Source organism: Crinia signifera, chromosome 1 (assembly GCF_055691185.1).
Source record: "Crinia signifera chromosome 1, ASM5569118v1, whole genome shotgun sequence".
NCBI lineage: Eukaryota > Metazoa > Chordata > Amphibia > Anura > Myobatrachidae > Crinia > Crinia signifera.
The window spans coordinates 387,622,285-387,648,230 of NC_139217.1; the positions used below are offsets into that span (position 1 = coordinate 387,622,285).

Below are 25,946 nucleotides of genomic sequence, written 5' to 3' on the forward strand. Positions count from 1 at the left end.
TTTCAGCGATAGTGGTAGGACCTGCAGAACAGTGGGGTCCCTTGACGGGGGCTGCAGGCTTAAATGCATTGATCAATTCATGAACCAAAACTCCACTATTTATTATCAGTTAATTTAGTGTGTGCAGAGCCCCTCCAATGTCTATATATATATATATATATATATATATATATATATATAGTTCGAGGGGAGACCGCACTCGCACTCACCCAATGCATCTTGGGGTGCCTTACAAGAGGTGCATTAGAGCATGCACCCAAATATAATCCAGAGTTCCCACACTGATCCATGTAGGATGTAAGGCACTCGCCGGAATAACGAGTATGCAAACTCTGTTATAAATTCATCAAGGTTTTGGTTTTTATTCCAGTCATAGGATTGTGCTGAGATAATCACTATCCATACGCTCCAACGTTTCGGTCCCTGCCTTGGACCTTTGTCAAGGAGCTTGGTATAGAAGAGTAGTCAGCGTAGTCAAATGGAGAAAGAACCTCTAGGATGAGGAATCAGCACATTTGTGCCTTACATCCTACACGGATCAGTTTGGGAACTCTGGACTATATTTATATATATATGTGTGTGTGTGTGTGTGTGTGTGTGTGTGTGTGTGTGTGTGTCAATATCAGCCCCACTGTGTATACTGCACCTTGGATGATTGACTGATTAATTGATTTAAATATGGCAAGGTATTGCCTGATGTCAGGTGTTCTTGAACTCTGGATAGTTGATAGTTGATTATTCACTATAATTAAAAATTACGATTTACTAGGGTTTATTAACAATAATAAAAGCCCATAAATGGGAATGGGTTTGGCATTTGGTCACATCTTTTTCACCCTGTCTGTTCTCTTTATGAACTTTCATGGCATGTCACACAATAGCTTTTTCTAAACAAAAGTCGGCTTCAACCTACTCCCCCCCCTCCCGTCCCCCCCCCAAAAAAATCAACCGTGGTTTCCCACTGAAGGCCCTCTGCACCCTCCCATTTGCCACCCTCAACAGAATACAAGGAGGAGGGGGCAGCAATGTAGGGAAGTATGTTTCAATGGAAAGTATGGAGGTGAAGTCTTATGGTGTGTACACACGTTAGATGTGCCTTAAGATCCTATCCACAATCTGACCAGATAGGATCGTGGATAGGATCTTAAGGCACATCCGATTTGCATCCTATCTTGACTATATAGTGCAGATCTGCACTATATAGACAAGGCAGCCAAGACTTTCTGGCTTCCGATACGTGAACGCGCATCGGGACCGGATCGGGATCGCAAGGGTTAAAACCCTTGCGATCTGCATCCGATGTTGATCCGATGCCGATCCGATGTTGACTATATCGTCAACATCGGAAAGGAAATCGGACCGTGTGTACACAGCATTAGAAGTTCCACAGTCGCCACCTGCATTAAGTACAACAAGGATCCTCATCCTTGATTTTTTGATTTGCAGACTTGGTGGCGCCTCCCCAGATCCCGGCGCCCTAGGCAGATGCCTAATGGTAGAGCCGGCCCTGTGTACCATATATCCAGAAAGTGAATACGTTATTTTTCCTTAACAGTTTACAGTAAAGTACAGAGACACTTCCGGAACTGTGTATAAAGCGCTGTGAAATGTGTATGAGGAAGACTTAGGAGTATTACTATGCCCTTCCCGGGCTAATTCATCCCAGATTAGTAACTATGCATGTGTGGAAGCCTTAATTATTCCATTTTAGAGCTCCATTGAGAATGTGGTATTCTGTGAATATTTTCATTGTTCTCCAGGCACAGTGTGAGTGAGATTGTTGTGCTCTCAAATATGTTACTTTTGTTTAATGCACATTTATTGGTAATCACTATTATTTTTTCCGTGCTCATTATTTTGCTTAAAAACACTGATGAAAAACAATGACGCATTTATCCCACAAAGATTTGATAGACTGCAAACAATCTGTTTAAGTAGACAAAAGGATCAATTATATTACTGCCTGCTAATTGTTTTGTGAAGCTTGTAAAACAGAATTGGTTTGTATGGACTTCGTGCAGTTAGATTAAGATAAGTATAAGGCAGATCAGCATTCCTGACAGACTTAAGGGGCCTACACATGTAGAGATTTGCTGAGCATTCCGTGCGATGCTAGATCACTCAGAATGCTCAGCAAATTTGCTGAGCACACAGTGATCTGTCAGCGCAGTGTGCTGAGCAATCTGTCAGGGCTGGGCCTGACGTTATTTGCATCTATAGCCTCGCTATATGGGGGGCCGGGAGGGGGACATGATTTTCAGGAGACTCCCGGGCCATTGCGGGAGGGCAGGCAACCCTGCCTATTTCTATAATACTGATCTGCTTTACATCTGACAAATTCTCATCAGCACATCAGCAAAACACAGTGACAGAATAAGACACAGGAAATAACTGACCAGCCTGCCAGGCCGGATAGCAAGTTTAACTGTTCCATATAAAACATCAAAACCACCAGTATATGGAAATATGACTCAGTGATGGCCAAGAGTATGAGATTTCTAAGTACTGTACCACATATTTGTTGGCACTGTAACCTACTTGCATCTTTCTGAAATTTTATAATCATTTTCCTGCTACAGGAGTTTGGATAATTTTTTTAGATGTATTTATCAGATTTAGCATAATATATTAGTTTCGTCCATTCACCCTGTCACTGTCAAGTTTATTTTCTTCCTTTATTCTTTTTTATGTTTTCTAATACATGTGAAGTAATCCGCGTCCGCTCGCCACGCTTCGGGCTCAGTGGCTCGCTGCGTTCGCCACACTATATAAAATCAACTCTACGCCGACGTGAATAGTGGGGGTATGAAAAGGTCGGAGGACGTGTATCGCCGCCACTTGCGGGCTCGCTGCATCGACACGCTTCGGGTTGGCCTTGATAGTGGGGGTGGCGTTAACAATTAAGGGGCATTTAACATAGTAATCACCCATCAGGGTGCCTGTACAATTAAAAATCGGGTCATATCGCATCGCATGGGATGCGATACGACCGATCGGATGCCCTACAATGGAAATCGTGGGCGCCGTGATAATACACAAGTACCATATAGTGTGCCAAGTGTAGCGAGGCACCGTGCCAGAAGCATCGCAAGCGCAGCGAGCAATGCGAGGGGATGTGGTACACATAAAATTGTGTTCATGTCGACTGTGTCGACATTCAGGTAAAAAAAGTCAAAAAACCCATGTCAACCTTTTGACTGTCGACCTAACCCATGTTGACCAAAAAAAACTGAAAGACTATTAATGAGTACAACCTTCATGCATAAGATTCATGCTGAAAATCTTATTTCCACAAATATGTCAAATGTATAATGAGAAGCAAGTAACATAAGAAGCACAGCTGCTTATCCAAGATGAAGATGTATTTGGGTTAGAAGCAGTCAGAGGGAATTATAGCTGATATGGAACCGTAAGGTCTGCTCTGTAACTTCAAGGTCAGACTTATACCAATTGTCTGTGTTACATGCGACCCTATTTTGTAGCTAAGAGCTCCATTATTGAAAGGTAAATTATCCTCTTGGTGATGTACTATCCCCAGAAGGAACCTTCTGTCGCCTGTCTACCACCCTGCCCTGAATAGTCTCATTCACAGACTTACTTTATTACACTTCTGTTTTCTTTGGCACTACAGAGAACCTTGCAAACTAGTCTACAATTATGATCGTTTAAGAAACACATATGCAATTTGCACGCGTCTGCTTATGTGTCTTTCTTCTGTATGTGGTGACTTTCTCTAAATTTCCAGCTACAGTATTTGTGTCCAAGTTCCTTCCATTTAACTCAATCATCTTAAACTCTGCTTCAGTTGACTGCGTTGGGCAGTGCTACCATTGCTGAGCTATATAATAAAATGGCTGTTTTACATATATAAATTGAGTAACATAAAATATATTTTACTGTTTTATTCTTGGACTACAGTTCATGTTCCTTCCATTGTAATTTCCAGTAATTCACAATTATGCTTTTTTTAAGAGACAAATTTTACTGTGTTGCGGGTCATTGTGTAAGGATTGAACTGCACATTAGGCAGCACAGAACCTGGGGGGCCAACCTATGGTACCATCAAACAGTGGAATATGACATACTGTTATAGGAATAGCTGATAATCTGCAATGCACTACTGTCCAGCTACCCATGTCTACACCAACGCTAGTCACTGTGCCGACATACAACTCAGAACTGCACAGACAAGTACAAAGGTAAACAAAAGCATCAAATCTAGGCTCATATACATACAGTATATCAGATGGCTTTCACATCCAGTCCAAGAGATGTTTCCACCAACAACAAGAAATATTATCTCTTTTATCCTACATACAAGAAATGGCTGCTTTGAAATGTGAAACAATAACAAAATGTGGGTTTCATTTTAAACCTTTTGTTTCTCCAAGATTCATTTAGTGCACTGTGGGTTTCTACCCCTATGGCAACTGTGCTCTCAGGCAGTGCCCTGTTTTCTAAGGAAGGATTTCTATTGAAGAAACTAGGCCATTTTGTCAATGCTTTCTGAGCCATGAAGAGCACAAACAATGGAAATGTGCAGTTTTGTTTCCAGTCTTTGAAGATTTGCAGTTATTTCTCTTTAGCGTGCTCTCCCAACCCTTCTACGTAAGGACACACACATTTCCTGAGGGGAGATTTTATTACTCACTTGTGCACACATTGTAGTACATTTCTACAATGCTACAGAATTTCTCTATTGTCGCTTTAAATAAAAAATAGAAAAATAAATATTTTGGGTGAGATGTACTAAGCCTTGGAGTGACAAAGGGCCTTATTCTAGTTCACTCTTTCTGACAAATCCTTCTTAGATGGACAAAACCATGTGCACTGCAGGTGGGGCAGATGTTACTTGTGTAGAGAGAATTAGATTTGGGTGGGGTTTTACTTCAAAGTGAGATCTATATTGCAGTGTAAAAATAAAGCAGCCAGTATTTACCCTGCACAGAAACAAAATAACTCACCCAAATCTAATTCTCTCTGCACAAGTAACATCTGCCCCCCCTGCAGTGCACATGGTTTTGTCCATCTAAGAAGGATTTTGTCAGAAAGAGTGAACTAGAATAAGGCCCAAAATACCAGTCATTTTTCAAATGCACCCTATAACATGGCAGTTACAAGCTGATTAGCTGGTAGTTTATCAATCTCCATTTATCACTTTTCAAGCTTAGTACATCTGATCTTTTGTCTTATTTTGTGATTAAAGAAGCAAATTATTGTATAGCTGGAGTACATAAGCAGGCTCAGACAGGCCTGGCGGGAAACTATGGGAATCCTCAGTAGGCCCCAGTGATTTATTACCCCATCCACTTTTTGGGGTGGGCAGGGCCTGTTAAAAACTTTTAATGTCGCCAAGCACTCATTAGCGGATGACAGATCCAGCAGCTGCAAGATGTTTTTTGATACCGCTGTGGGTCAGTCCATAGCTGATTACTGATTCCTGAGATAAGTTTAAACGAGGGCTGAATAAGCCCAAGTGCAGTTAAGAGCCTGTGAATTGGGCTGTGTAAATAAAGTTGAGTGAGAGAGACAGGGCATAGAAGGAGGGGTTAATCCAGGGCGGGAAGCCCCCACCAATGGGGGGCAAAGGGGGTTGCACCCCAGGTCAGGGGTATATAGGTTAGGGTAGCAAGGGTATGCGCCCTCTTTGATTCTTTGATCTGCAGGGATCAGCGTCACGGAGAAAAGATAAGTAAAGCTTGCAGCGTCTTACCTCAAGTGGAATTATGTCTAGCAGACCCAGAAGGAACGCCCCACCGCCGCGCTGGCTGGCGGACGCCGCGCGCCCGCTCAGCCATGTCCCTGGGCGTGGGGATGTGGGTGGCCGCCCGGTGGTGCTGGTAGCCGGAGGCGGTGGTTCGCGGCCTGTGTCACCCGCCGCTCACGGTAGTGGCGGGTCGGGCGCAAGGACTCCCCCTCCTGCTCCCTCCGCAGGTGAATTGCATCCCCAGGGACCTGGGGGCGTAATGGCGGCGGGTGGCGGGGATGCCGGCGCGTCCGAGATGGCGGCCGCGATCTGCAGAGAAGGAGAGCCGGGAGGCGCGTCAGCTGTCTCCTCGCGCTCACCCGGCTCTCTCATGCGCGCCGGAGACGGCGGCAGTCAGGCTTCCCCCTCGCGTCAAGCAGCAGGGAGGGAGGGGAGTGTCAGTGGGGACGGAGACCGCGCAGCTCCCTGCGCGGTCTCGGTGCCTCAGTCAGGAGACAGTGGGACAGCAGCTCCTCCTGCTGACTCCCCTGGAAATAACGGCAGCATAAGGGCAGAAGCTCCACCTGCTGGCCAGGCCGCAGAGGCGCAGGCACAAGAATGTGAACAGGCAGGAAGGGAGGCCAGGGATGCAGGGTCACAGGGTGCCAGCAACCAAGCTGGCTTGGTGGAAGTGGGGGAGGGTCGCCCGGGCAGGGGACCTAGCCCCATGATGGTCATCACAGGTGGCCCCACACCGGGGCAATACAATGAACCAAGGCCCAGGCTATGGCGTATGCAAGCCCCATTGGCGGGAGGACATTACGGGCAGGGTGCAACACACCCCCCGGCCGGGGAGATGTTTTATGAGGACCAGGGTCGGGGAACAGGCTTTCAGCCTCCCCAGGGAAATCTGGCTCCAGGTTTAAGGGGTTATGGGGCCCAAAATCAACACAACTATGCGTCAGGCCCACAATTTAACAGGGCCCAGGGAGGTCCAACCCATTTCTTACCTCAGCAATTCATGGGGCAACAGGGGCAGGGGCAATGGCCCATGCAGTACCAAACATTTGGGAGTTACGGCGGGCCTCAGTTCCCCTACTGGGGTTCTGGGCCCGGCCACTCTTTCAATGTAGGAATGCCAGCATACAACCCTTACATCCAGCAAGGGGGATATGGGTTCCCGGGATATCAAATGCAGCCGTACGGGGGCTGGGCGCCGCCGCCAAGGGGCCATTTCGCGGGGAACCTTGACAGTCACCTTAGGCAAGGGGAGGTTGTGGCAGATATGCATAGGTCTAGCGCTCGCGGGCCGGCATTGCAGGTAGACTTAGGGGCAGCGGAAGTTGTAGATCTGGCTGCGCCCCTTGACGCCCCTTCTATTTCAGCCTCTGAAACACGTCCAACTTCACCGGTGCCGTCCTTGGGGTCGAGGTCTCGTGAGGGGTCAACACGCACAGTAACTCCGCGGTCGACTCTGGGGGAGAAAACATCAGCTGTCAAGACAACCAAGAAAGCGGGAGAATCCTCGGCCGCAAAAGAAACACCGGCGAGCGAATCAGTGGTTGAAGTTGACGAGAACACGTCGCAAGAGGGAGATGGTGAAGAAGAAGGGTCGTCTTCGGGTGAGTCAGGGTCTTCAGCATCGTCAGGTGGTAGTGATGACTCAGGCGCTACTAAACGCCCGCGCAAGCTAGCAAAGCTAGTTGCTAAGCAGGTGGCAAAGGAGGTGCAGGGAAAAAAGCGTAAGAGGAAACGCAGCACACCAGCAGCGCCAGCGGATACTGGGACATCGCACTGCTCTAATACGGCGGTAGCTCGAGGGCTCAGGAAGGGAGTTAGGGAAAAAATTCGCAAAGGGAAGTTTATCGATTTCTTCACCATAACAACAGAAATGAAGAAGGAATTCGATAAAGCAAAGAAGGCCACGCCCAACGGCGAAGCGGCCTTTAAGGGTTTCCATAACTGGTTAAGGGGATTCCTGGCTTTCTCATCGTGTTACTTAACGCTCAGGCCCACCGAATACTTGAATGTGATTAGATACTTGCATCTCATAAATGAGACTTTTATGAGTTATAAGGGCCCGGCGTGGAGGGAATATGATGAGAAGTTCAGGTTATGTCACGAGGGCACCCCCATCATGCCCATGGGCTCTAAGCATGTTGAGATCTGGTGGGAGGTTATAGGGAAAAGCCAGCCCATGACAGAACCCGCCGGGAAGAAGTCCTTTCAGGGGGGAAAAGCATCGGGGAAATCCGGGGGGAAAGGGCGTTGTTTCGCTTACAACGACGGTAAATGTGACAGAGGGGCCAAGTGCCGTTTTAAGCACGAATGTAAGATCTGTGGAGCAGGCCTCCCTGCCAAATCCTGCAAAGGGGGTGGTAAGTCGGGGGACACCGGAGAGGGAGCGGCTAGCTCTAAATAAGGCGGAATCCCCTATAATTATAAAACAGTTGGCCCTTTACTTAAAAGAGTACCCCAAGAAGCTCGATGCAGAGTTTTTGTTGGAGGGTTTTGTTCATGGTTTTTCATTACCCATCCCAAAAAGTTTTTACACATCCACTAATAAGAATTTAAAGTCAGCCAGGTAATTGCCGGAGGTGGTTAGGGACAAGGTGCTAAATGAGGTCAAGCTGGGCAGGATGGAGGGACCATTTGAGGTACTCCCTATACCTGACCTGTGCATATCACCGCTGGGTGTGGTGCCCAAAAAGACGCCAGGCAAATTTCGCCTGATACAGCACCTGTCCCACCCACCCGGCAATTCTGTCAACGATGCCATCCCAGAGGAATTGGCAAGCGTTCGCTACCAGTTATTCGAGGAAGTTCTTAGTTTGGTTAAAAGTTTCGGCCCAGGGGCCCTTATGGCCAAGTTGGACATAGAATCTGCTTTTAGGCTGCTTCCACTACACCCAGAATCGTTCAGATTTATGGGTTTTAAGATGCAAGGGGCCTATTACATAGATAAATGTCTCCCCATGGGCTGCTCGATATCTTGCTCATATTTTGAAAAATTTAGTACTTTTCTTCAATGGTGCATCCAGAGGGAGGCTGGCTCCAGAGGGGTAGCCCACTATCTGGACGATTTCCTCATAGCAGGACCAGCAGGTCGAGCGGAATGTGGGGAGACATTGCAAGTAGCTTTAAGAGTTTTCAGTTCGTTAGGAGTTCCCATAGCCCACGACAAAACAGAGGGACCGGTAACTGTGCTGGCGTACCTTGGTATTGAAATAGACACCGGGGAGGGTTGCTGTAGGCTACCAGCGGACAAGGTCCACAAGCTGCGGGAGCTGATAGTCGACTGCGGGGCTAGAAAGAGGGTCCAGCTACGAACCGTCCAGTCCCTACTGGGTTCTTTAAATTTTGCCTGTAGGGTGATACCCATGGGCAGGGTTTTCTGCAGGAAATTGGAAAGGGCCACGGCGGGGGTCAGGGACCCACACCACACAATCCGCTTGGGAAAGGAAATCAAGGATGATTTGAGGACATGGTCCGAATTCTTGGTTGACTTTAACAGGCGCCTAATGTGGCAGTCTGAGGCGGCCTCAAACTGGGACCTGCAGCTCTTTACGGATGCTGCGGGATCTTCGGGTTTTGGTGCCTTCTTGCAAGGGGAGTGGTGCTGCGAAAAGTGGCCTCAATCCTGGATTGACAGAGGGTTTACAGTAAACATGTTATTACTGGAGCTCTTCCCCATTATAGTCGCAGTGGAGCTATGGGCTGGCCAGCTAGCAAACAGAAACATAATCTTCTGGTGCGATAATTTAGGGGTTGTTCACGCAGTAAACAATCAAAGGGCAACATCGCCGGAAGCATTGAGATTGCTGAGGCACCTTGTCCTTGTTTGTTTAAAGAACAATATCAATTTCAGGGCTGAGCACGTACCAGGGGTGGACAATGAAGTGGCAGACGCTTTATCAAGATTTCAGTTCACCAGATTCCGCGCCCTAGCTCCAACAGCAGCCGAGACCGGCCTAAGTTGTCCAAATTCTGTCTGGCAGGTGATAGAGCCGGCATGACAGAATTGGCATTTCGGTCATTGGCGCCAGCGACTCGTAGGGCATACGAAAAAGCCTGGGAGGATTGGTGTAGATACCAGCAGCGGCCGGAGGCCAGGGGTAAGTCTGTTGACGACTGCCTCCTGGCTTTCGTTTGGGGCAACTACAATAGTGGCAGGTCCAAGTCGGCTATGGCGGCGACATTGGCGGGAATAGCTTTTCATTGCCGTTTATTCAACATGCCAGACCCAACGAAGTCTTTTATTCTAAGTAAAGCGATGAAGGGTTGGTCTAGGGTACAGCCAGTTCAACCAGATAATAGACGCCCATTGGACGAGGCGAAGTTGGTAGAGCTATTACAGGGCTTGGCATCGGTGGCAGAAAATGCCTCGGAGCTGGCACTTTTTAGGGTGGCTTACGCCTGGGCTTTCCATGGCGCATTTAGGGTTAGTGAGCTAACTGCGCGCAATAAGAAAGTACACTCAGGCATACTGTGGGAGGATGTGGTGGTTGGCAAGGAACAGGTGCTATGCAAGCTGAAAAGGTCTAAGACAGACCAGCAAGGCAGGGGCACCTGGATCACGCTAAGACCACACCTAGTGAAAAGTATTTGCCCAGTTGCTCTAGCTGGGGAGTATGTGGCATTGAGACAGGGTGCAGCCGCACAATTCTTAGCGCATGCAGACGGATCGCCGCTAACGAAGTTTCAGTTCGCTGCAGTAATGAAAAAGGGCCTAGCGGCGATAGGGCTAAGACCTGAGGATTTCGGAACGCATTCGTTCAGGATTGGCGCAGCCACGTCAGCAGCAGTGGCGGGTTTGCCACAAAGCGCAATCAAGGCCGTGGGCAGGTGGAAATCCAATAGCTTTAAGAAATACGTTAGAGTTGAAATGCTTTAGTTATAAAATATATAGTTAAGTTAATTGTAAGTTAAGTATAGCAGTATAAGTTAATTACAAGTTAAGTATAGCATGCGCCTGTTGCGCGGGTCCAAAAACGTCTCGTTTACAAACGGTTGGGGAACGGCTAGCGTTCCGCAATCGTCGGTGTGGAGTGAATTTTTTATTTTTCCTCTAAGAGGTGCTTAATTCAATCTGGCCCCAAACTAAGAAGCCCTCTAGAGGTTTTTGAGTTTTTCACCTCCACTTGGACCTCAGTCTAAACCCGTTAATTGTTACTATAGAGCATAAGTATGGATACTAATCGTTAGGTTCTGCTTTCTTTTCAGCCCTTCCCCTTCCCATTGGCCCCACGGGGGTGATTTGGTTTGTAGGTCACTCATACGTCTTTTGGGCAGAAAGAAATAGCCTAGCCAGAACAGCGCCAGTGTTAGCAAAGGCAAAATCAGTGAGATGGCTGGGTGTTAGAGGCATGTTGTGGAAGGACTTGTTGGGGTTTTTGGAAAAGAAGAGTAGTGGTTTTGTCAAGCCCGATACCTTAATTATACATCTGGGAGGCAACGACTTGGCTAAAACCACAGGCATTGCTCTAAGGATAAAAATGGAGAAAGATCTGTTGGTTTTGTTGCGTAAGTGGAGCGGCTTGAAGCTGGTGTGGTCAGACATTGTACCACGTTTTTCATGGAGAGGCGCCAAAAACCCTGTGGCAATTGAGAAGGCTAGGAAAAAGCTGAATCACGCTTTGACTAGGTTTGTCTTAAGGCAAGGGGGAAGGGCAGTTAGGCACCCGAACATTGTGACGGAGAAATCAGGCATGTACAGGCCAGACGGAGTGCACCTCTCAGAGGAGGGCATGGCGATTTTTCTGGAAGATATTTTTAAACAGTTAATTTAGTGGGTGTCATTACTGTAGGGTATGGCGGGGCATTGGTACTAGGTGCACAGGGCAGTAGAGAAGTACCATTGCTGTGGCGGGACAGCACCCTCGACCAGGATTCTAGAAGGGCGTCAGGTGGTCCCTGCGTGGTATTACCCCTCTCCTTGCCAGGAGGGCGGACGGGCCTCGACTCAGCGCGGTGGGGCGACGAACATTTAGGCGGATATGTTCGCGTCAGGCCTTAGAGGCGGGGGGATGTCCACGCAGGGCGGGCTGTGCCTTTGGTAAGGGGTGTGTAGGAATTTGGGAACGACCTGGTCGTTGCCCGGGGCAACACCCCTGAACGGTCTCTGGTCTCAGGTGCCTGGTCTTTGCCATCCCCTTTATCGGGGGTCATACCAGTTCTTAAATAAATAAGTATGACAGTTTTAACCTAAGCTATTGGTGTCGCGTCTTTATTTTAGATAAGTGTCTACGTGTGAAGTTATTTCTAGGCCGTTATGTGGTTATAAGAGTACAAGCAACATATTCACTAGGCTACTTAGTTTAAACGAGGGCTGAATAAGCCCAAGTGCAGTTAAGAGCCTGTGAATTGGGCTGTGTAAATAAAGTTGAGTGAGAGAGACAGGGCATAGAAGGAGGGGTTAATCCAGGGCGGGAAGCCCCCACCAATGGGGGGCAAAGGGGGTTGCACCCCAGGTCAGGGGTATATAGGTTAGGGTAGCAAGGGTATGCGCCCTCTTTGATTCTTTGATCCCCACCCTCCCTTCCCTTTCTTCTAAAGGCTTTGCCTCACAAAAATTTGATTCAATTGGCTATTATAATTTTAAAATTGGCGGGACAGCACCCTCGACCAGGATTCTAGAAGGGCGTCAGGTGGTCCCTGCGTGGTATTACCCCTCTCCTTGCCAGGAGGGCGGACGGGCCTCGACTCAGCGCGGTGGGGCGACGAACATTTAGGCGGATATGTTCGCGTCAGGCCTTAGAGGCGGGGGGATGTCCACGCAGGGCGGGCTGTGCCTTTGGTAAGGGGTGTGTAGGAATTTGGGAACGACCTGGTCGTTGCCCGGGGCAACACCCCTGAACGGTCTCTGGTCTCAGGTGCCTGGTCTTTGCCATCCCCTTTATCGGGGGTCATACCAGTTCTTAAATAAATAAGTATGACAGTTTTAACCTAAGCTATTGGTGTCGCGTCTTTATTTTAGATAAGTGTCTACGTGTGAAGTTATTTCTAGGCCGTTATGTGGTTATAAGAGTACAAGCAACATATTCACTAGGCTACTTAATGTCTCCACAAAGCTTTTGTTAACACCGCCGGGCACGAAGGTAAGGATAGGAGCCCAGGACGGGCAGGCTTGTGTGCGGGCTGACATCATGACGTCCACTGCATCATGATGTCACACATCGGAACAGTATCATGACATCACACGTCTGCAACTGACGTCACCCGCTTGATCCTCACCCTCCCAGTCCGAAACTATATATTAGAGTGAATTGATGTTGAATAGTGCACATAAAAAATTCAGTAACAAAATCATTCATCCTGTATAATAAAAGGCTAATGCTGCTCCTCAACTCTATGGGGGGAATACGAGTGTATTGCATGCTGACAATCACTAGATTGCGCCCAACAGAGCAACTCAAGTGTTGCTCTGTTCAAGTGCACACAGCTGCCGGTGCTGACATTAATGTTATTTTTTTCCATTTTTTTGACGGTAACTAGTATTTCATAAAAAGTTATACCTGAGCCTGAGTTGGATGCAAGTTTAACCTTCCTAATTTTGTAATAGAATGTAAAAATGCAGTAGTTTGACCTATTGTGACATCAGTGGTCCTCCATCTGTATATGTGTCCCCCAATCCGACCATTGCAGTTCTGTAAAGCAAGGTTGCCAGGCTGTCAGTTACTGTACCTAATGGTACAATACAAAAAAAAATCACACCGGTGGCACTGCACTCCAAATGCTGCAGAGATCATCACAAAAATAAGTCACCAACTTATATCAATATAAAGTGGAGAATGATGTCACTTGCGCTGTAAATTGTTCCAGCAAAAAAAAAAAACGCTACTCTTTACCTAGAACGGCATGCGATGCGATGCGACAGATGCGATGCCCGCGATTTCACATAGAAATGCATGTTAAAATGTAAATCGCTTCGGTCGCATCGCATGCGACCAAAAATCGCATGCGATGCGACCGACGCGATTACCGCGATTTTACATAGGGAACAATGTTAAATGGCCCAATTGACCCGATTTTACATAGGGAACAATGTTAAATGGCCCACAAAGCCCAAATAGCCACCCTCAAGTGTGAAATGGCACCCCCAATTGTTAACGCCACCCCACGATCAATGTCAACCCAAAGCGTGGCGAGCGCAGCGAGCCCACGAGGGGCGGCGGTACGCGTCCTCCGACCTTTTCATACCCCCACTATCCACGTCGGCGTGGAGTTGAGAATAGAAAGTGTGGCGAGCGCAGCGAGCCAACGAGCCCGAAGCGTGGCGAGCGGACGCAGATACCTGTGGAGCCTGCGAGGGGACGCGGATACCTGTGAAGGTATCCGCGTCCCCTCGCCACGCTTCGGGCTCGGTGGCTCGCTGCGCTCGCCACACTTTCTATTCTCAACTCCACGCCGACGTGGATAGTGGGGGTATGAAAAGGTCGGAGGACGCGTACCGCCGCCCCTCGCAGGCTCGCTGCGCTCGCCACGCTTCGGGTTGACGTTGATCGTGGGGTGGCGTTAACAATTGGGGGGGCCATTTAACATTGTTCCCTATGTAAAATCGGGTCAATTGGGCCATTTAACATTGTTCCCTATGTAAAATCGCTGTAATCGCGTCGGTCGCATCGCATGCTATTTTTTTTGGTCGCATGCAATGCGACCGACGCAATTTTTTACCTTGCGATGCCCAAGATCCAAATCTTGGGCGCCGTTCTAGGTAAAGAGTACCAAAAAAACACATAATATTGTAATAATGATGGATATTTCCACCCCACGTGTAGGTTATTTAGGTACAGAGGTGAGATGTCCCATCCGGAGAGCGTATTGCCTGAATTCCTTCCCATACTGTAGCACCAAGAATTCACACTGTGGAGACTCTTACATGTATGCTTACTTGAAAAAAGTTGGTTACTGACACATAAAGGTTTCTTTTTCCAGATGTGTCCCTGCTCAGCCTGCAAAGCGTAGGCATGTCCCTGCTTATGCCGCAATGCATACGCATGGAGCAGCAATTATATGAGGCTTGCATATGTTTACATATATTTGGGGGGGAGCAGGGATGAAGTTGCACGGACTAATCAATTAGAAAAATATATAGAGGGTATATTGTGTTTAAGAACCAACATGAGTACTACTTATCATTATATAGTGTAGTATTGGGTTGGTGGTACGCCTAGCATTCAGTATAAGTAAACGAAAAGCATGAAGGGGGGGGGGGGGATTTGTTTGTCCTAATTACCAAACTGTCTAACGTGATCCCGTACGGCTTGTGGTAACCCTAAACCCATTCAATATGTATAACAGCCGCAGAGCAAAATGCATGCAATATATAGTATAGTGTTGCAGATGAGTATAGTATACTAGTGCAATGTATGTAGGTCCAATAACTAACTGTGTTCCATTAAATATGTACATTGAGAGATGTTTAATCTTCTGTCTGAAATAGGTTCCAAAGGGAATTGTGTGCCAAGACCTGGCTTTGTGTCACCGCATTCGGTCCAACAGATTCTGATAATTCATCTGCTCTCTGACTAAACAAAAAGAACAAATCAATGTCAAAGCCCTGAAAGTTCATGAATAGTATTTTCTACGTGATCCTGATCATGTCTGATGGATGGGTTGATAGAGTAGCTCCAAGGCATGAGTTCAACACGTCTACTATGTGGCCAGATCTCATCGACGACTGCATTGTGTTTGCTCAATAAATCTTTATTAGACTAATTTAGTGCACATGGATGTCAGCGTGCATATTGCAATGTCGCATACTCTGCTGAAAACATTATTTAACCAGGATTCATTAGCACCATCAAGTGCTCTATTTAAAGATAGTGGTCATTTAGCATTTCAGATGATTATGTCGGATATGATGATGTTAACATTGGTCAGCTATTGAAAAGAAAGTGTTGTTCATTGGATGTACTGTATATTGTACATTGTTGTCTTGTTCTCTAAAGTTAATTAATATCTCCAATTTCTCTGAGATTGGAGCTGAACAAAGCTGTGTTTTTGTTCAAGCATTACAATATTTTGTAATGCAGATCCTAGTTTAATTGAAAACTACAATCTGGGCCAAGGTAACCTATTTGCTTTTGTCCAATACAATTACAGAATGGATCCAATAATTAATTAAACAGTGACTGCTCTACAGCACATCTTGGTAACAACAGTAACGATATATATAGTACAGTAACTATACCCTCTCATCTCAAACATAGTTGCTCACAGCAGTGCACCTTGGTGTGAACTTTAGTTACAACCCAGTTACACCTAGTTTCAGCCGAAGGTGCAGGACGGTGTAGCTGATTGCATACAACCCTGCCAATCATACTCCAATGGTTATATGGGGATATTTACAGTACATGGATAACTTGTAACAGATATTTCCTGACCCAGTTGACTTCCATTTATGCTCATTGACTGTACAAACATTAAAACCTAGGCAGTCAGTGATTTTATAGAAATATTATATGTCGTTGACATTGCATTGTATTGCTTGAGTTTTATCACTGTAATATAACACATACTTGCATTAGACATTCCAGACATGGCCACAGAAGTTAAGCATTAACACTTTAAATCCGAACTGGGAGTCTCCATTGTCTAGTTGCTAGTCATGTTACTTCTGGATAACATGAAGAGATTTAGAACAACACAGTCAGTGAAACCAGATCCTATTTTGTGTGTCTATGTGACCACTGGAATCTGTCCAAACCAATGTCCTAAACCCTGATTCAGCACCCAGTGAGCAGTTTGCTCACTTCTCCATAATCCTCTTCTGAATGACAAGATGTCAGTGTAAGACGTACAGTCTGGAATGCAGACATTGTGGAGGGACCACAGAATCCCCATGGCTCTAGATAGACATTTTTTTTAGGCTGCATTGAATATATTGTCACCCAGAAATATATCATGCTCATGTGGAGTTGGATTCTAAGCTTGCGAACAGGACCCTTCTACCTTTTTGGCTATCTATAAATACTAATAGTGTGTTGTATCAGTGTCTCCAGTTGTAAAGTGCCACGGAATATGCTGCGCTACAGTATATAAAATACTGTTGATAAATAAAGTAAATACTATAAATAATTGTTATTAAGAAAGTAGATTTAAAGGCATATGTTCAGGATGCATCCCATTGTACATTAACATAACATTGGCAAGCTTTACCTCAGTGTTGTACATTTAGGCAAACAGTGTCGTTAAAGTGTAGGAATAACATGGGCCTAGTAAAGAGATTACAAGACTGGTAGTAGCACAGTAATTGCTAAAGTTGCATTAACCTATTAGTACACAATGGGCCTTATTCTGGTTGGAGCGGCCGGGCCGTACGCGTACGTCCCGGGGTTTTTCATGATCTGCGCATGCGTAAATTCGCTAATGCGCAGGCGCGACCACTCCACAACGCTTACGGACGGGTCTCTACGTGCGAAAAAACCTGTACGCGAGTGTACGGGCATTGGGGGCGGCATAGGGGCGTGAAAAGGGGAGCGGCCGAAATAATGAGGGAAAATGGGCGTAAATATGGGCGTACACGGGGGTGTGCACCAAAAATGAGCGGTGCTACTACCGCACGATCGACTAAGGCACCGTTCATTTCGGACACAAAACAGGCGGCTGCCAACCGCCATCTCAAACCACCCCTACAGATACCGCATGCCAGCGTGCGCCTGAGTTTGCTAATTAACGCTGATTCCTTCTCAAACACATACACCTGAATGTAATAAGCAATGCTGCAGTCTATTAAGTCCAAACCATGATTTCACTACCTGCAAGCCACACACAGCACTCAAACACATTGGAAGCTTATCTTTCTATACTTCTCGACATTTAAAGGTTTGTTTAATTTAAGGTAAGAATCTTTTGAAGACCTGCTTATATATGCTAAGGTAGGTATTTGCTAAACAGTTATACACATTAACTACGTGCTTTCATAGACTTTACACAGTAGCACACTCAATCTACGCAAGTCGACATGTGTCAACGTGTTCACTCTAATACAAACATAGGTTTTGTATTTAGGATACAATAACATAAACCACATCTAACACCTACAAAGGATGTTTCAGCAATGTTTTAAGCCCATGACCACTATTTTGCACATTAATTAATTCAATCAATTAATTAATTTTCATAATTATAGTTGAAAGGCAAGATTTGCAGGTCCATATATATGAAGGGTATGTCAGCGTACACGGACGTACGCTCACTCTCACGAGCGGTGACATAAGCTGACTTTTCTATTGAAAACAATAGGGACCCGTCCGTGCAAGCTGGCGTACGCTCAGATCTCAGCAAGAAGGCGGTGGGAAGACGGGCGAGAGACGTCCGTAAACGGCGGCGTACGCTCAGTTGTACGCCAGTTGTCGGAGTGTAAGGGCTGGCCCGTCCGTGTACGTTGGCGTACGCTCATTTGTACGCCACTCCCCTTCTACGTTGTTTATGCCCGTACGTATGCGGCAGAGTTGTGGGTGGACTTAACCCCAACGGCCGCGTGCGGCTAGCGTACGTTAATAGCGAACGTACGCACGTTTGGCCGCTCCGATCAGAACAAGGCCCAATATGTACTAAAATGTAATAAAGTGGTATCTGCACAATAGATAAATGCATCTGTACCATTATTACGAAATGCAAACCTCTGTTGTTTTCTGCTTTAAAAATAAAATATTTTTCCTTTCCTGCAGTGCAAGGGGAAATGCCATTTAAGTAATGTGAATAATATATACATCAATTTATTATTATTTATGTATTATTATTTAAGATTTAATATAATATATTATAGTTTTTATATAATATACTTGCACAGTAATGAATGAAGTAATATGATTGGGAGGGATCAAGATGTAATCAGCCTATCAGAAGCATCTACTGTAGCTAGTGCTACTGGTCATTAGATTCATTATCATTTATTATCATTCTACATGTGAAAAGATTGGCATGCGTTTTTCAATGTCGACACCCTCCTTGACCCCCAATGTAGAAGTGGCATAACTATAAATTTAGCTCCCCCTGTCAAAAATTTGTAGCTACCTGCTATAAAAATGGAATATGGCCAATGATGTGTATAAAAAAAATGTTAACTAATCCTGTGCTTTTACACTGAGCAATTTTATTAATTTGATTTTGTCTTTTAAAGTAACAGGCCACTGTTAACTCTTTATGGAGTTTCATAAATCAAAGGCAGTGAGGGCAATTTCATTTTCTGTGTGAAAGGGGTATGAAAGACATACCTTTTACTATAACCTTGTAATCAGAATCAGAAGCAACTTTATTGGCCATGTGTGCTTGCGCACACTAGGAATTGTTTGTGGATTTACAGTGCAGCATCAAGCAGGGGTGAGGGGGGGGGGGGGGAGACATTACATACATTACAATAAGACATTACATGCGGAGTGGCACATGCCCGCCGAGCTGCGCTGCGCCTAGGCACCCATCAGCGGCACCACTGGTCGTTGCAGCAGACAGGTGGGTAACAATATAAGCAGGGACAGTAGTTATCACACGTTAACACATACCCGCCATGGTAAAACAATGGTAAACAATAATGGTACAACAAAGTGTATGGGTCTTTTTTATGAACTGGACAAGCATAATAGAAAAATAATGCTAATAGTAACTGTGTTGTATATATAATATCTCCATTCATTCCCAGACAGTAAGGACAGAAGAGCAGAAGCATTTGGAGACAGGCAGCAGCAGCTGGACACTTACCGCTGGAGCAGTTGGGTCCTCCCCATCCTGGCTCGCACTGACAGGTGTTGGGGGCTATGCAGCGGCCGTGGACACATTTATCAGCGCAGTGAGCTGTCACACATCAAAAGAAAGAGCTGGGTAAACAAAACATTGCCAAATGTCCTGACTGGCTGATCAGTACTTTATTCATTAGACGGCTCTTGTCTGCATTAACAGAACTTTCTGCCTGTAGTTTACTGAATATACAGTAATAACTTAGTATCCTGGCAGCTGCATAATCATTACAATTATAATGTCTTAATCAGCGTTCAAAGGAATGCAAAGAAAACATCATTTTAAGTTCAATACAAATAGAATTGTAATTGTTCAATTTCTGTAAATACTGTATGTCTGAAACACAAACGCATGAAATTATATGTCCACAAATACATTTAACTAATTCTTGACCTTCTCACACCTAGTAGAATCATCTGTTATGCATTGAATTAGTGTATCATTCTTACCTGAAAACAAAATATATTGTCTAATGTAACATAATGTAGTTACAATCCGTGGAGTGTATATAATGGGTGCAGGGTGTATGGTGCACAAAGGTCCCTGTGTCCAGAGGGGTCCATACCACCAGGGCTGGACGGACTGGCCATCTGGTCCTTCTGGCAAATGCCGTAAACGTGTGCTCTGTCACTCCTGTCAACTGTGCTGCAAATTCTGAGCAACTACTTCATTCCAAGGGCCAGATGTATCAAGCTTCAAAAAGTGATACAATGGAGAGTGATTAACAACCAGCCAATCAACTCCTACCTGTCATTTTTTCAAACCTGTCCTGCAACATGACAGTTAGGAGCTGATTGGCTGGCTGTTTTTCACTTTCCATTGTATCCCTTTTTGAAGCTTGATACATCTGGTCCTAAGTCACAACAAAGTAACCAACCAGTGATTTGAGATGTGAGGGGAACATTCACAGAAATACTGCAATGTGCGGCTATTCACCTTAACAATCCCAAAAATTTCTTTGGGACTGATTCAGTGTCTCAGTTTGCTGCGTCTGCTTTGGCGTCTTTTAATGTAGATGCGTCTGGGACTTTAATGCTAATGTTATTGTCAGCCCTTCCCCTGGTGCATGCATATGCATGTGCAAGGACTGGGACACGTCTTGCACATGTTTTGCAGCTTTTCATGCTACCATTGTACACCCCATTAAATCTAGAACTAGTCCCATGTTAGGTGCAGAATCTCTGCCAGAGAATTGCTTCCAATGTCAGTGATTAAGGATCAGAGTTCCCACTTCCGCAACATGTCTGTCACCCTCTTGGCTAATACATTTTCAATGCATTTCTGAGGCCCAGTGTCTCAATGAGTAGTGCATCTCTGTGTGTACAAATTGTGGGATGTGGAGGGCGACATTTTAGCAAATGAGGTGTCTATGTTTAAAGCCTTGGAGGGAAATAAAGTGGAGAGAGAAAAAGTCCTGGCCAACCAGCTTCTAATAGCCATGTTACAGGCTGTGGGGCAGATGTACTAAGATTTATAGGGGAAAATGTATTAAGCCTGGAGAAAAGAAAAAGTGGAATGTGATAAAGCACCAGCCAATTGGCTCCTAACTGTCAAGTTACAGACTTGGTTTGAAAAATTACAGATACTGTATATACTGATTGACTGTTGGGTTATCACCGTCCATTTTATCACTTCTCCGGGCTTAATACATCTGCCCCAAATAAGAAATAAACGTGAGGGTGATAAACATCCAGTCAATCAGCTCCTAACTGTCATGTTATATGCTGTGTTTGAAAAAAATACAGTTGTGAGCTGATTGGCTTGGCATTTGTCACTCTTTACCACCCTTACATCTGCCCCACAGTGTGAAACATGACAGTTAGGAGCATGTTGGTACTTTATCTTCATCCACTTAATCTCTCGCCAAACCTTAGTACATTGACCCTTTAAGGTGCATACACACTGAGCAATTTTCACCGGGCCCAGCTATTTTCACAGGGGTGATCCACTTTCCACAGTAGGAGACTGTGGAAAGTGGTTCACTCGGCTGGTGAAACAGCCCGACTGATGGCAGCCGCGGGTAATGATGTGGGAGCATGCATCAACGCTCATCGCCCACCCATACACACTGAGGGATTCGGAGCTCAAAGTAGCACAAATCCTGAAAACTGAGCTACTTTGAGCACAAAATCCCCATGTGTATGTAGGGGCCTTTAGATTTCACTCGGAATCAGGTTCGACTTCAAATACTATATTAAAGTAAATGGATCCACCTAGTATAGCTATTACCTAATATACAACGCAAGATTTACACCCTGGACACACACAGCTAAAAGGGAACAGACTGTAATATTAGCCAACAGAATGAGCTATAAAATATAGGACATATGGGATTGAGAAGCCGCTGATAGAGTAGTGGAACTCCAAGTAGTGTAATACTGTTCCATCATGGGGCCAGTGGGAGTGAAGATTCTGCACAAATGTTTTGCTACATCACAGATAATATGCGGATATAGTAAGTATTAATATGCTTATAGTTCATTCTTACTGTAATATGTCAAACACACCATTTTTTTAGTCTATGTCTCTGAAGTTACCGTAAAAGTGAAAAGAATAAACATTTTGTTACTCTCCCTCCCTACACCAGCTTAGTGATTATGGACATAATAAAGCGTGAAGCGTTGTGTTTGAACAGCTGCTTATACAATATTAACAATGCTAGATTCAAATGGGGGAAACATTTACTAAGAATTTGCTCTGAAATTGGAGCCCCCCCAAAAAAGCAATCCTCATATTAACCAGTGGAGGAGTCAATTGCCCCCATCTAGCACTTAAGGGTTAATCCTGAACCTGTCACGTCTGACAAAACAACAGCTTGCTTTAGTATAGGTCCGGAGCTGGGTGACTGGCACACCGCCATAAGTGTTTCTAGCACAAGGGAGTACTTAGACGCAGCAGCTGGGAGGAGACTGGTGACCAGGGATTAAGTGTATTCTTGCTGACATAGCAAACTAATCAGTGCCCATTATATTATCTGTTAAGAGGCTATGGGGCACATGTCATTGGAGGCAGTTTAGACTGACTTTTATTTCTGAAGGCAGGAGAAATCATTTGGTGAGAGAACACGTCCCCTTGCATGGTAGCGAAGGGATTCGGGCACCGGGGAGCGGCCATTCGGCAGGGTGGCTTTAAGGTGCTCGATAGGCAGCAAATATATAAGCTTCATAGCCAGCCAACCTGAATCAGACCCTAAATTCTTATACAGTCACACCTAACTTTACAATATAGAATGTATTTAAAGACAATGTACTTACGAACACACATGTCTTTGCTTTCATAAAATCCAGGACAGCATTGAGATTTGCGTCGGTACATCGTTTTCTCTCCACGTCTGTATGCAGTGCGGTAACTAATTCTGTGCCGAGTAAGAAGAGACATTACAAACAGCACAATACAGATCACAAACAATGCGCGGTTCACACATAATATACAACTGCCGGTGCCTGATGGAACGCCTTCAGCCTATGACCATACCTAAAACTGGTGCGTGAATTGAAAGGACTAGTAATATATGTGTTAATAAAATGCTGTGATACATTAATTGTGACCCTTTTATTTACACCACACAGCATACGGTTTCATGATATACATAGATATTAATATTTAATACTACTACCCGTCTGGTGCACAAAGTCGCACCCACGACTCAGGATGCAGAGGCGCCATGTAACCACAATGAGCGTGGCTACATCTGTTTCTCCACTTTGCATGATGATGAATTAAAAAGTCTACAGTTATATTTTTTACTATGCTCAGCTATATCTTAAGGTGCATACACTATGGCCGATATATAGCAGCCGTTCGATTGAACGGCCGATATATCAATGGACCATCGGCCAGTATGTACCATTGATATATCTGTGAACCACTTTGTTCAGATATATTGCGTCATCTTTACAATACAGCCGATGCCCAATATATTAGCTATCTAGTGTCCATTTGTGTGCCTCCAAAACACTGCCATCTTTTGGCAGCGAGTGAAACTACATCTTTCTCTCTCACACAAGCACAAACACAGAGGCAATCACAAGGTAGCAGACTAGCTTTTGAAGCATTTGCTTCGAGCGGGCTTACTAGTCTAAAGATATATATCGAAACATCGTTCTGTGTGTATGGGAGCACCGCCGACCACCCTTACAGCCGCTGCTAGAGCCCCTGGTGACTGACAGCTCAATGCACCCTCCCAGTTTTGATGTTAATCACGAAGGATTGGACAGTGTGTATAGAGAAGACGATGCCCAATCTGTCTGTAGATATATCTGCAGATCTATTGTTCTGCCTGCAGATAAATCTTCTATTGTGCAACCAGCAAGAGCAAGTCTCAGTAGTTACTCTGCGAAAATACAATTATTACCTGCAGAATAGATTGGCAGGGACAATGCAGGTGACCTGTGCAAATAGGAAGTACTAGAAAAGGAAAGAAGGTCATGTTGTGGTGCACTGTATAGTGTTTCTGATCAGTGGTAGCACACCCCATTTTTAAGTGTATTAAATGATATATGTATGAATGATATTCCTCATTACCATTACCTCTGCAATTGACAACCTTAAGTCTGTCTAGACATCTGAAAATAGGTAACTGGTCCATAGGATAATATTATGCAATTAACAGTTCAGGAGTATACTGAACATGATATGGTGCTTGGTACGTGTGTATGTATCAGGCCTGGCTAATCTTTTGAAATTTGTTTGTGCTTGATCTCTATGTCAATGCATCCACTCCTCTACTCAGTTCCAGATATGTCACGAAGACAACAAATATGTCCTACTGAGGTTGTTGAAGACCAAGTAAAAGAGTATGGTGACATCCTACAGCTTTGAACGATCCGTTCCACAAGCAGTGAATTGCCCTGCAATAGCTGCAACATGGAGCTAGTGATAAAGCTATAGAACTATACAGTGTAAAACTTTGTTTTAGGAAAGCTTTGCAAGAGCATTTTCTTCTATTGTGTATGTTTTGGAATAAAGCTTGAGAATGGCTTTCTCCAGTTCTCCAGTTTATGATTGTCCCCTATTTTGCAGAACAGGATCAATGAGATTCCTGCCAGCAAAACGCTCTTCTTGTAGTTATCTGGAAAAGGAACGTGATGTGAACACTTGGCCTGAACACACGTATAAACATATTGGGCTAAATGTAAGTGTCTGAGAATCAGAAAGTGAGAAATTTTGGGAGAGTTTTTCCATTTTTTTTAAAGCGGCAATCATTTACACTGAAAAAAACAGGCTGATTTGGCCATGTAATTGATTGGCACTTTAAAAAAAAAGGGGATGCAGTTTAAATCCCGGCGGTCGGGATCCCGACAGTTTCTCCCTCCGTGGGTGTCCACGACACCCCTGGAGGGAGAATAATTTAGCGTGCCGAGCGTAGCGAGGCACCGGGCCCGCTGCGTGGCGAGCGCAGCGAGCCCACAAGGGGGGCGATCCACGTCCCCCCTTGTTGGGATTTCGGCGGTCGGGATTCCGGCGTCTGAATTTTGAACGCCGGGATCCCGACCGCCCGGATTTCATACGGAATCCAAAACAAGGAATACTCTCCAAAAACTCTCACTTTCTATTTCTCACACGGTCACACACATTTAGCCCATTGTTTTGTTCAAACATTTCTGCCACAAAATATTGATGAATGATCTGAAAGTGCAGCAAACACTATTAGCGTACCTGTGTCTAGTGCATTTAAACCAGTTCAGTATATCTGTACAGCTGGTGTAATAGATTTGGTCATACGGATGTGCATAGGATTCCTGAACTGTAACAGAATAGCTGTGGAATAAAGAAATACATTCATTATACTTACAAGACTTTAGTGTAATAATTCTGAAAAACCACCCGGCTACAACAACTGTGTCTAGATACGTTTCATAACATCCTCCACTAAGAGTACAACTGAAGAGTAACGTAATGCCAGCACTGGACATGGAGTGAATTAAACATCCCCATCTGCGTGTCACACTGGGATGCATGTGACTCGGGGATCCAATAAGAGCATAGGCCTGGCTGGGTTGACTGAGTTTAATATTGCAGGAAGGGGAGGAGACTTCCTCTTCTTCCTGCTGAATTCCCCGCCCTCCCTCCCCTTTTGTTTTAATGAGGGTGGTGGGTTTTAATCGCGTTAGCTAATAGGCGGGAAAGAACGGCAGATTTAATCAATTAGCTCACACTACGTGTTGAAGTTGATGTTTTATTGGCCTGTTTTCAGTGCACTCACCTCTCATTGGCTTAAGCCTTCGCTGGATCACCCGTTCGGGGACAGCGACCCCACCTGGCTCGGTGGGTAGTCAATGCTGTTAGGTGGAGTTAGATACCGCTTGTTTTGAGTTAGGCCAATTACGTTAGAGTTGGGGTGGAGTTATAGTCAGGGCTATTTTTCAGCAGGTTCCAGCAGGAACTGAGGCCCTTATTCTAGTTCACTCATTCTGACAAAATATTTCTTAAGGTGCGTACACACGGGGGGGGGGGGGATATATTGCTAGAGATGGTCGCTGATGAAAAGGAACCTCTGCTGGTGGAGCCGCAGAGGTAATTA

General features: G+C 45.2%; 1 protein-coding gene across 2 annotated transcripts in view; it reads right to left on the reverse strand.

The window, feature by feature from the left end:
* MEGF10 (multiple EGF like domains 10) overlaps positions 1 to 25,946 on the reverse strand; it is a 130,887-nt gene that overhangs the window by 69,676 nt on the left and 35,265 nt on the right. For both annotated transcript variants that reach the window (XM_083151562.1, XM_083151563.1), the window contains exons 3-5: positions 25,082 to 25,183; positions 22,678 to 22,778; positions 19,388 to 19,480 (exon numbers count right to left, since the gene is read on the reverse strand). In XM_083151562.1, the coding sequence (XP_083007688.1) occupies positions 19,388 to 19,480; positions 22,678 to 22,778; positions 25,082 to 25,183 (296 nt within the window). The remainder of the gene's footprint in view (positions 1 to 19,387; positions 19,481 to 22,677; positions 22,779 to 25,081; positions 25,184 to 25,946) is intronic.